This window comes from Phoca vitulina, unplaced genomic scaffold (genome assembly GCF_004348235.1).
Source record: "Phoca vitulina isolate PV1807 unplaced genomic scaffold, GSC_HSeal_1.0 scaffold78, whole genome shotgun sequence".
Lineage (NCBI taxonomy): Eukaryota > Metazoa > Chordata > Mammalia > Carnivora > Phocidae > Phoca > Phoca vitulina.
In genome coordinates this window covers 1,291,302-1,302,923 of record NW_022589781.1, presented here as the reverse complement: position 1 = coordinate 1,302,923, position 11,622 = coordinate 1,291,302, and the positions used below count along the sequence as shown (strand labels likewise).

Below are 11,622 nucleotides of genomic sequence, written 5' to 3'. Positions count from 1 at the left end.
TTCTTGTTCTTTCTTTTGTTAATGTATTGTATCACGTTGATTGATTTGCGGATGTTGAACCAACCTTGCAGCCCAGGGATAAATCCCACTTGGTCGTGGTGAATGGACCTTTTAATGTACTGTTGGATCCTATTGGCTAGTATTTTGGTGAGAATTTTTGCATCCATGTTCATCAGGGATATTGGTCTGTAATTCTCCTTTTTGATGGGGTCTTTGTCTGGTTTTGGGATCAAGGTAATGCTGGCCTCATAAAATGAGTTTGGAAGTTTTCCTTCCATTTCTATTTTTTGGAACAGTTTCAGAAGGATAGGTATTAATTCTTCTTGAAATGTTTGGTAGAATTCCCCTGGGAAGCCATCTGGCCCTGGGCTTTTGTGTTTTGGGAGATTTTTGATGACTGCTTCTATTTCCTTAGTGGTTATAGGTCTGTTCAGGTTTTCTATTTCTTCCTGGTTCAGTTTTGGTAGTTGATACATCTCTAGGAATGCATCCATTACTTCCAGGTTATCTAATTTGCTGGCATAGAGTTGCTCATAATATGTTCTTATAATTGTTTGTATTTCTTTGGTGTTGGTTGTGATTTCTCCTCTTTCATTCATGATTATGTTGATTTGGGTCATTTCTCTTTTCTTTTTGATAAGTCTGACCAGGGGTTTATCAATCTTGTTAATTCTTTCAAAGAACCAGCTCCTAGTTTCGTTGATCTGTTCTACTGTTCTTTTGGTTTCTATTTCATTGATTTCTGCTCTGATCTTTATTATTTCTCTTCTCCTGCTGGTTTTAGGCTTTATTTGCTGTTCTTTCTCCAGCTCCTTTAGGTGTAGGGTTAGGTTGTGTACTTGAGACCTTTCTTGTTTCTTGAGAAAGGCTTGTATTGTTATATACTTTCCTCTTAGGACTGCCTTTGCTGCATCCCAAAGATTTTGAATAGTTATGTTTTCATTTTCATTGGTTTCCATGAATTTTTTTAATTCTTTAATTTCCTGGTTGACCCATTCATTCTTTAGTAGGATGTTCTTTAGCCTCCATGTATTTGAGTTCTTTCCAACTTTCCTCTTGTGATTGAGTTCTAGTTTCAAAGCATTGTGGTCTGAAAATGGGCAGGGAATGATCCCAATCTTTTGGTACCAGTTGAGACCTGATTTATGACCTAGGATGTGATCTATTCTGGAGAATGTTCCATGGGCACTAGAGAAGAATGTGTATTCCGTTGCTTTGGGATGGAATGTTCTGAATATGTCTGTGAAGTCCATTTGGTCCAGTGTGTCATTTAAAGTCTTTGTTTCCTTGTTGATCTTTTGCTTAGATGATCTGTCCATTTCAGTGAGGGGGTGTTAAAGTCCCCCACTATTATTGTATTGTTGTCAATGTGTTTCTTTGCTTTTGTTATTAATTGGCTTATATAACTGGCTGCTCCCATGTTAGGGGTATAGATATTTACAATTGTTAGATCTTCTTGTTGGATAGACCCTTTAAGTAGGATATAGTGTCCTCCCTCATCTCTTATTACAGTCTTTGGTTTAAAATCTAATTTGTCTGATATAAGGATTGCCACCCCAGCTTTCTTTTGGTGTCCGTTAGCATGGTAAATGGTTTCCCACCCCCTCACTTTCAATCTGGGGGTGTCTTCGGGTCTAAAATGAGTCTCTTGCAGACAGCATATCGATGGGTCTTGTTTTTTAATCCAATCTGATAGCCTGTGTCTTTTGATTGGGGCATTTAGCCCATTTACGTTCAGGGTAACTATTGAAAGATATGAATTTAGTGCCATTGTATTGCCTGTCAGGTGACTGTTAGTGTATATTGTCTGTGTTCCTTTCTGGTCTATGTTGCTTTTAGGCTCTCTCTTTGCTTAGAGGACCCCTTTCAATATTTCTTGTAGGGCTGGTTTGGTGTTTGCAAATTCCTTTAGTTTTTGTCTGTCCTGGAAGCTTTTTATCTCTCCTTCAATTTTCAATGACAGCCTAGCTGGATATAGTATTCTTGGCTGCATATTTTTCTCATTTAGTGCTCTGAATATATCCTGCCAGTCCTTTCTGGCCTGCCAGGTCTCAGTGGATAGGTCTGTTGCCAATCTAATGTTTCTACCATTGTAGGTTACATATCTCTTCTCCCGAGCTGCTTTCAGGATTTTCTCTTTGTCTCTGAGACTCGTAAGTTTTACTATTAGATGTTGGGGTGTTGACCTATTTTTATTGATTTTGAGGGGGGTTCTCTATGCCTCCTGGGTTTTGATGCCTGTTTCCTTCCCGAAATTAGGGAAGTTCTCTGCTATAATTTGCTCCAATATACCTTCTGCCCCTCTCTCTCTTTCTTCTTCTTCTGGGATCCCAATTATCCTAATGTTGTTTCATCTTATGGTATCGCTTATCTCTCGAATTCTGCCCTTGTGATCCAGTAGTTGTTTATCTCTCTTTTTCTCAGGTTCTTTATTTTCCATTATTTGGTCTTCTATATCACTGATTCCCTCTTCTGCCTCATTTAACCTAGCAGTTAGTGCCCCCATGTTTGATTGCACCTCATTAATAGCCTTTTTAATTTCGACTTGTTAGATTTTAGTTCTTTTATTTCCCCAGAAAGCGTTTCTCTAATAACTTCCATGCTTTTTTCAAGCCCAGCTAGTATCTTTAAAGTGATGATTCTGAAATCTAGATCCGACATCTTACTAATGTCCGTATTGAGTAGGTCCCTGGCAGTCGGTACTACCTCTTGTTCTTTTTGTTGAGGTGATTTTTTCCGTCTTGTCATTTTGTCCAGAGGAGAATAGATGAATGAGAGAACAAAATGCTAACAGGGTAACAACGTCCCCAGAAAATATACTCTAAACAAATCAGAAAAGACCTGAAGCAGGGGGAAAAGAAAGGGAAAGAGAGAAAAAAGAAAAAAAAAAAAAAAGAAAAAGATAAAGATAAAAACAAACAAAAACAGAACAAAACAAAAAAGACAGAACATGATCAAATATGATCAGGCTGGTACATAGATCAGTGCCACACACTAGATTTTGGGTGTATTTTGGTCTGTTAGAAGAAAGTGCCTCCCAAAATTTTAAAGAAAGAAAAACTTATATATGTACAAAAATAGGGTTGATATGATGAAGGAATGGAATATGACTGTAAAGATGAAAATTATAAAAAATTTTATAAAAGGAATTGATAAGTTGTTTGAAAAAAGAAAGAAGAGGATTTAAAAAAAAAAAGAAAAAAAAAGGGAGAGAATGTGATCAGGCAGGGGAGTAGAAAAAAACCATACACTAGAGATTTAGGGTATATTTTGATCTGTTAGAAGAAACTATCTCAAAATTTTAAAGAGAGAACAACTTATATATATATGCCAAAAATACGGGTAACTACTGTGAAGTGATAGAATATGACTCTCAAAATGAAAAATAAAAATGTTTTTTAAAAAAAGGTTTGATAAGCTGTTAGTTGAAAAAGGGAAAAAGAAAAATTCAAAAAAAAAAAATTAAAAAAATAATTAACTTTGAAAGACTAAAGAATCATGGTAAAAAAGCCATGGATTCTATGTGCAGTATTCCCCTAGCGCTGGAGTTCTGCCGTTCTCATTGATCGGTAAACTTGGTCTTGGCTGGCTGTTCTTGCTGATCTTTTGGGGGGGAGCCTGTTGCCGTGGTTCCCAAATGTCTTTGCCGGAGGCGGGATTGCCCCACCCTTGCCAGGTCCGGGCTAAGTCATCTGCTCGGGTTTGCTCTCGGGAGCTTTTGTTCCCTGCAAGCTTTCCGCACAGCTTTGGAGGACAAGAGTGAAAATGGCGGCCTCCCAATCTCCGCCCCGGAGGAGCCAAGAACTCGGGGCCCTGCTCCTCAGTGAGCCCCCAGAGAAAAGCAGTCAATCATTCCTGTCTCCACGGTCTCCGGCCGCACTCCGTGCTCCCCCGGCCTGTGACTGAGCGTTTCTATCTCTGGCACCCGACCCCGTGTGGAGTCTCCAAACCCAGCATATCCCTGTGGTTCACTGCCACACCACTCCTCCCGGGGTAGGAAGGTAAGTCTCCCCGGATCTGCTGCTTGTTGGGTCCCTGCTGGAGGAGCAGTGGCCCGACTGTGCCCTGGATCATGGTTTATGGCAACCCCGAGCTGAGACCCCACGCCTTGGCTCCGTCTTTGCAGCCGGCTTCCTTGCTCTGATACCTGGGAGCTCTGCCGCACTCAGGCATCCCCGGTCTTTCTGTGACCCCGAGGGTCCTGAAACCACACTGTCCCGCGAGGGTTCCACCCCCAACTTAGCCACCAGAGCAACGTCCCTCAGCGGAGCCGACTTCTAAAAGTTCCGATTTTGTGCTCTGCGGCTCTATCACTTGCCAGTAGCCGGCTGACGGAGGCCCCTCCCCTGCTGTCTATCCTCCTGAATATCGCCTCGGATTCACTTCTCCGCACGTCCTACCTTCCAGAAAGTGGTCACTTTTCTGTTCAGAGAGTTGTTGTTATTCTTTTCTTCGATCTCCTGTTGAGTTTGTAGGTGTTCAGAATGGTTTGATCCCTATCCAGCTGAATTCCTGGGACCAGACGAAATCCAGGTCTCCTACTCCTCCGCCATCTTGCTCCGCCCCCTCTGTTTCATCTTAAACAGATTTTTATTAATTCTTTTCTAGCTATGTGTATACAGTCTGAAATTACATGGCTATTACTAGCCCGACCAATGAATTTATGCCTTCTCCATGATCTAAGTCTTATAAAGATCTTAAAATAGCAGGACCCTTGTCAACTCTTTAAATGTTTATATTTCCTCTTGTTATTAATAAATTTGGGAAGGGATGTCTTGAGATGGTCAGATATCTTTGTTTCTTCTGAAAATTTTGCCCACTAGTTTTAGCATTTATTTGTGGATCTTGCCACTAATTAATTAGTGGATCCATTTCTTTATTCAGTTATTTATTTATATAAATATGGATTCACTGATCTGTGTACATATTCATGTATGTATGTAATGTATACATGTATGTGTGTGTGTGTATATATTTACCTGAGAAAAAACAAAGCATCTTGATCACCCCATCATTTCAGCTACCCTCATATAACAGCTATTTGCATTTTGCATTTTTACTTTCATTGGCATACATTAGTGAAATTATATTTAAAATATTTTATTATCCCTTAGCATTATATTGTAGACATTTTCCACATTCCTGCGTATGCTCTTATAATTGTCACTTAGATGGCTGTGTAACATTCCATTACTGTGCAATAATATGTTGAACCATGAGTGCAAAGTTAAACATGCTCATTACTGCACGTGGTCATGCCGTTGACATCTGGTGCACAGCTTGTGGCTTCCATGGGACATTCTCACAGAGTAATTGCCTGAGGTTGAAACTGATGGGTCTAAAGTCTTCCTCTTACTGATTTGTGGTTCTTTTGGATTAAGAAAGTGAATTCTTAATGTTTAATATGAGTTTTAAGAAAAATAAGTAGGTTGTTTGGCTTGATATTATGGTGATATTTTTGCCATGGAGAACATTATTTTTATAGTATAACATGTGCAGAGCCTTTTAGAAGAGGCTCCAGGATGTGGTGCCCTAGTTACACAGGCTTGCCCAGTGACCACATCATAAAAACATTCTCCTACTTGTCTTCTAATTCTATTATGATTTCATTTTTATGCTTAAATATTTGATTGGTCTAACATTTATTTGGCATATGTAGACTTGTAATTTTTTCCCAGATGACTGATGATCTGTCTGTCCCAGTACCAGTCACTGAGTAATCCATTCCTCACCCTCACTGGTTTGAAATGCCACTTTTATCATTTATTATATTTTAATATGTTTGTTTATGGACTATATATAGTTGATCTGTCTGTAACTCATGAACCAGTACCATTCTGTTGTAATTCTGTAACTTCTTTTCTCTCCCAGGAATGTCCTAGGTTCACTGATACTTGTTTTCATCTGGGGAGTATAACAGTATTACTGTTACTTATTTTGTTGTTCGAAGTGTCTGGCTTTGCTTTTGCAGAACAGTTCTTTCCAAATGGGTCCTGTGCCCTTTCACCTTACCCTCACCCTTTGTTGTGACCGCTGTAGCTGCTGGGGCCACGGGATGCCCCAGGCCCCTCTTGTGGTTCTCCGCCTCAACCCTGGGGCGTGCCTGTTCCTTGTGGGGGTGGCGCTGCTGTGAGGCCCGTAGTGAAAGGAGCTGGGGCAGATCTGTGTCACACACAGAAGGTCACGTCAGCATCGCTGCTCTGTACCTCCTTGAGAAGAAATGTGTCAGCCAACACATACTGTTTGTGTGTGGTTCTTTTCCCCTGTGTCCTTCTCGTTTTCAGTCAAAAGTTTTCCAAAGTTCCTTGGATCAACTTCCTTGTTGTCTACCCTCTTCAGTGAGGCTATAGAGTTTATTTGTAATGTAGCTAGGTTACTTTGTCCCAGTTGGTATTGCATCTTAGGTTCTCCCTGGTTGTCCTGGTTGGTCCTTCACAACTTTGCCTGTGGTAAGATTCCCTGTGTGTGGCTCGCAGTGAGTGGGCTCGACAGTTCCCTGTGCACCATCTGAGCTCCACACATCCCCAGCTTCCCCGTCCTGCCCCTTGACAGTCAAACCCTCCTCTACACCCTCTTGTCCCTGGCAACCGGTCTGCCTTTTCCAGAATGTCGTATAAGTGGATAGGTAGCCTTTTGGGTCCGGCTTTTTTCATGTAGAAAAATGCATTTAAAATGCATCCATATTGTTGCGTGAAGCAGTAGCCTGATTCCTTTTTGTTGCTGAGCTGTGTTCTCTTGTCTGGATGTACCACAACTTGTTTACCCACTCGCATCTGGGCTGTTCCATTTTGGGGCAATGGTGAATAAAATTGCTATAAACATTCACATACAGGTTTTTGGATGAACATAAGTTTTTCTTCTCTCTTGAGTTGTTAGTCACAGGTGGGATTGCTGGGTCATATGATAGGTGAATGTTTAATTTTATGAGAATTTCAAAGTGGTTGTATCATTTTGCTTTCCTGCCAACAATGTCTAAAGTTCCAGTCACTCTGCGTCCTTATCAGCACTTGTTATTGTCAGATTATAAAAAAAAAATTTAGCCATTGTAATAGGTGTGTAGTGATAATCTCATTGTGGTTTAATTTACATTTCACTAATGACTAATATTATTCATCTTTTCATATGCTTATATACATACGCTTATGTACATTTTTTTGTGGTCAAATCTTTAGATCTTTTGCTTATTTTTTTATTGGGATGTTTGTTTCCTTATTGTCAAGTTGTGAGAGGTCTTTATATGTACTCTGGATACAAGTCTTTTATCAGAGAGAAGATTTGCAAACATTTTCTCCCAGTCTGTGCCTTATCTTTTCATTTTTTCTCACAGAGCTAACCTTCGTAACTCTGATAAAGTATGGCTTGTCAATTTTTTTTCTGTTATGGATTTGTTATGCTTTGGTATCTACAAACTGTTGGTCTAACTCAAAGTTACACAGATTTTTCCTGATTTTTTTTCTCTTGGGATATTTATAAATTTGTGCTTTATATTTAGGTATATGATTCGTTTTGAGTTAATTTCGCATAAGGCATGAAGTGTACGTAGAAGTTTTGTTTGTGTGTGTGTTTGCGTGCAGACATCAGTTTTCAGCTAGACTGTAAACGCGCTGCTGGTGGATGCATGCTGCTTTCATGCTTTCCATGTGGCATCACGTAGCATGGACGTTTCAACTATTTCTCAACTTAATGATTTTTTCTCAGCTTCTATTTTAATTATGCCTTGGCCCACCACCACCCCGTACCTGTGAGTGATTCTGTTGTTCCCATAAAATTAAATCCAAACTTTTACACCTGTCTTAAATTCCATTTATCAGTATAGAACACTCTCTAGCCCTCATAATAAATCAGCCTCAGTTACCAGTAGTTTTAGATTCATGGATAATTTTAAGGTGATGCTTTTGGTGGGACTCCTGAAAATACTAACTTTTGAATTCTGTATTTTAGCCAAGATTATTCCTCTTTGCCGAGATCCTCGCCTGTCTCTTTTTACTGAATCGTTTTTAATTACGAGTTTGCCTAATAAGACTGAAAGTGGAATGGCCTGTAAGAAGCCAGCCAGATGGCCAGATTGTCAGATCCTTTTTGAGATGGATCCTATCTACCAAAATAAAGTAAGTTTAAAAAGAGTTTCTCTCAGGGACTACTTGGCTCTAGGAGCAGAAACCCACGGAGATTCTTAGATTAAAGGGACTTGCTGAAAAATTCGAGTATCCTAACTTAGGGCAATGGACGTGTCATTTCCGGCTCATGTCCCCATCTGTCCTTCTCGTGGGCTTTCAGCTCCATTCACCTCTTTTGTTTTTTCCAACTTCCGCTACGAAAAGGAGCTTTCTCTTGCATGGTTCCCTCCCAGTACTGAATTGCCAGTGTGTTGACGTGCCTTGGCTGGGACTTCCCCATTCCGATCCCGCTGGGTATTGTGGTTCAGATCCACAGGAGAATCTCATCATCTCCACTTGGTTCAGATTCTGCCCGGTCAGGGAGCCGTCTCTTGGGAATGGGTGAGGTAACACAGTGTGGGGCTGCGCATGGAGCATCTGCTCTAACACAGGAATACATGACTGGTGTTTCTAGCAGCTTCAAACAACATGCTGACCAGAAAGAGAAATGGCCTGGACATTGAAAAAGCCATCTAAATTTCTTGAAGTCTTAGGTTTCCAACATAGCTCTGCAGTGTGGGTTCTGCACAAAACAGACCCCACAGAGAACTGTTGTTGTATGTATTCTGACAGAACCATCAGCCTGTCAGCCCACACTTGTTACTCTTACAATTCTGACCTGTTAACACTTTATTTACAGATTGCCAGTCTCCTGACTGTTGTTGGTAATTCCATGGGGCAAGTTAATGTTTACAGCTGCAAGTTTATAAAATACTGTTCCATGGTACAGAAGGCCAAAGCCATGAGTATGAAAATCTCATCGATAGACGAATTGACTTCAGTACAGTTTAAAACTATCCTGGCTAAATTCAGGAACTATCTTCAATATATTATTAATATGGCCATTGAGAAACGCATTGGTATTTTCAAAGTTGTAAGTCTCAATTATCAGTCAGAATGCTTACCATATGTTGAGAATGTCATACATCTGATCCACAACCTCTTGCGATCTGTAATTGAAAGAAAGAATACAAATCTACTGGAAGTAAGTATTGTGGAAATGCCTATTGCATGAGAATCTTTATGATCATTAGATTATTATTTTAAAATGTGTACTTAGGAAATATAAATGATGAGTGTTATCCTCAGAAAATTCTAATATGTGTTAATACTTGTTTGGGTCTCTGATCAGATATCATTTCCTCAAAGAAACATTCTTTGTCCACCATTTCTAAAATGGCGCCGCATGTTCCTTGTTACGTCTTTTCCCTGTTGGGAATCTTTGCAAACTTACGAACATGGACATGACATGATACAACTTGCATTTTCATAGGGACCACTCTGGCTGCAGTGTAGAGAATGGGTTGAAGTGGGACAGGACAGGGGGAAAGCTGTTTCTGGCGTCTAGGGGAGCGGTGACACGTGCCCGAACCAGGGCAGGAACAGTGTGGAGTCTGAGAAGCAGATGGCTTTGAGATCCATTAAGAGATGGAATCTTCAGGATGTAGTGATTGGCAGAATGTAAGGAATAAGAGAAAGGAATTAATGATACTTTGAGCTTTTGGGTTGGGTTGCGGGGCGAGCAGGGCTGCAGTGCGCGGCTGAGGGAGCACAGTGCTTGCTTCACCACGTGACCGTCAGGCAGCGATGCAGAGTGCACGTCCGGCCATCAGCAGGGAGTCTGGACCAGAAGCACATGTTTAGGTGACCGGCAAACAGGTGCTCTTCAAGGTCACCCTTCAGGAGGCTGCGCCTGCTGTATGTGTGTAGCGAGGAAGGAAAAGGACCCCCCAGCAGAAGCCTGAGGAATGCCAATATGCAGGAGGCTGCTAGAGGGAGAGGGGCCTGCAGAGGAGCAACCAGAGAGGGTGAGGAAAGCAAGGGAGTGGCCTGAGAAAGAGGGAATGTTTAGTAGCTTTTAATGCCTCAAAGAGTTTAAGAGAGGGTTGGAAAGTGTCTGTCTTTGGAGCCACAACAGTCCTAAAACGCACACAGAATTAACCCCTATTTCGCTGAGGCTGGTATTCCCCAAGTATCAGAAACCGAACCCAGTGTACCGCCCAGCACAGCGGTTTCCCTGATGCACAAGGACGTCTCGGCGCGGGTGAGGCGGGCCTTTGCTCTGTCAGCGCCGCTCCCGTGACTAGGGCCGCTGCTGCCCCAAGGCCCTGTGCTTGCGTCTGGGCAGAAACACGGGGACGCAGAAGCAGCAGTGCGCTGTGTTTCACTTCGCTTGGCTTCGCCAGAACCGGGTCACAGTGCCACCACCGGCTCAGAAGGACCTGACTGAACTGGCACGTCGGAGCTCCTCTGCCTCAGTGGTTGAGGAAAGCAAGCAGAAGATGGAGTGGGCTGGGTTTCAAGTCAGACTTACTGCATCTGCCGCAGTCGGTGCCTTGGCTGTTCACACCCGTCTTCCCACATAGTGAGTTTTAGGGGGCATCACAGATCTTACCGCTTACCTGGCTGGGTACTGAACCAACCGACTGAGAAATAAGACGACAGGTTAAGGCAAAAGAGATTCAAGGATTTCCTTTATTACTAATGAAGTAGACCTTGGAGAATATGGCTTCTGTTTACTTAAAATTAACCTTCCCCAAACGGAAGCTCAGACTTAGGGAGAGACTTAGCCCGCTCAGCACTGGTTGCCCTGAAACATGACCAACATCCTGGCCACAGTGAGCAGAGAGGAACGCGTACCTTCTGCGGACAGGTCGGCTTTTGAGAGGAGTGTCTAGGCTTTGCCTATCCACCTTCTCCTTCCAAACTCCCCAGTCCCAGGAGTCACTTCACCTTCCCCAGGAAGTGAGTGTGGGGTGGAGGGGCCACCAGGAAGGCTGGACGAGCGGGGGCCCCCGCCTCATAAAAACATCAGAAGTGGGGCTGAGTGCTGCCCCCCTCCCCCTGGCTATGCACACTCTATCAGTGTAATGTGGCGCTTAGTGTTCCAGTGAGTTCTAAACAAAGGGCAGAAGAATATAAACTGGTGGAGAAGGAACAGGATACGTGTAACTGAAACTTCCATCCTATGAAGAAGAAAATGGGGAAACAGCCACCTAAGGTGGTCTAGAGCAAATATCAAATCTTGCTGGACAGAAATACCGAGAGTTCCTTTATTTGAGGGCACGGTAAGCTCTGTGGCTGATCAGTCTGGCAGTCTCTGGCTCAGGTCTCTTGTCCCCGGTGACCCCCAGTTAGGTCCTGTAGGAGGACTCTCTGGGTTTGGTATTCTTCACCCCCTCATCCAAGCCGGGCATCGTGGGCTTGTACTCGCTGGGCCCTGAACAAGTACACCAATGAATCTCCTGTTGGCCTGAGTAGGGACACCTGCGTCTGCCTTAGGCAATGTCATTGATGGTTATTAGACTTGGACTTGCTTCTTAAAATAATTTTTTCCTGTTTGCTTCTGGTTAATTCCACACTTGAGTCGAGACATGACTTTGAACCCTGAGAACTTTTTATTTTTAGCTGCTGTCTGTTTGACACTTCCCTCTCTCCCCTAAAAGTGTGGTTCCGTATCTGATGC

General features: G+C 42.4%; 1 protein-coding gene across 1 annotated transcript in view; it reads left to right on the top strand.

The window, feature by feature from the left end:
• DNAH14 (dynein axonemal heavy chain 14) overlaps positions 1-11,622 on the top strand; it is a 354,473-nt gene that overhangs the window by 94,246 nt on the left and 248,605 nt on the right. The window contains exons 16-17 of the mRNA XM_032393957.1: positions 7,942-8,108; positions 8,797-9,141. Coding sequence (XP_032249848.1) covers positions 7,942-8,108; positions 8,797-9,141 — 512 coding nt within the window. The remainder of the gene's footprint in view (positions 1-7,941; positions 8,109-8,796; positions 9,142-11,622) is intronic.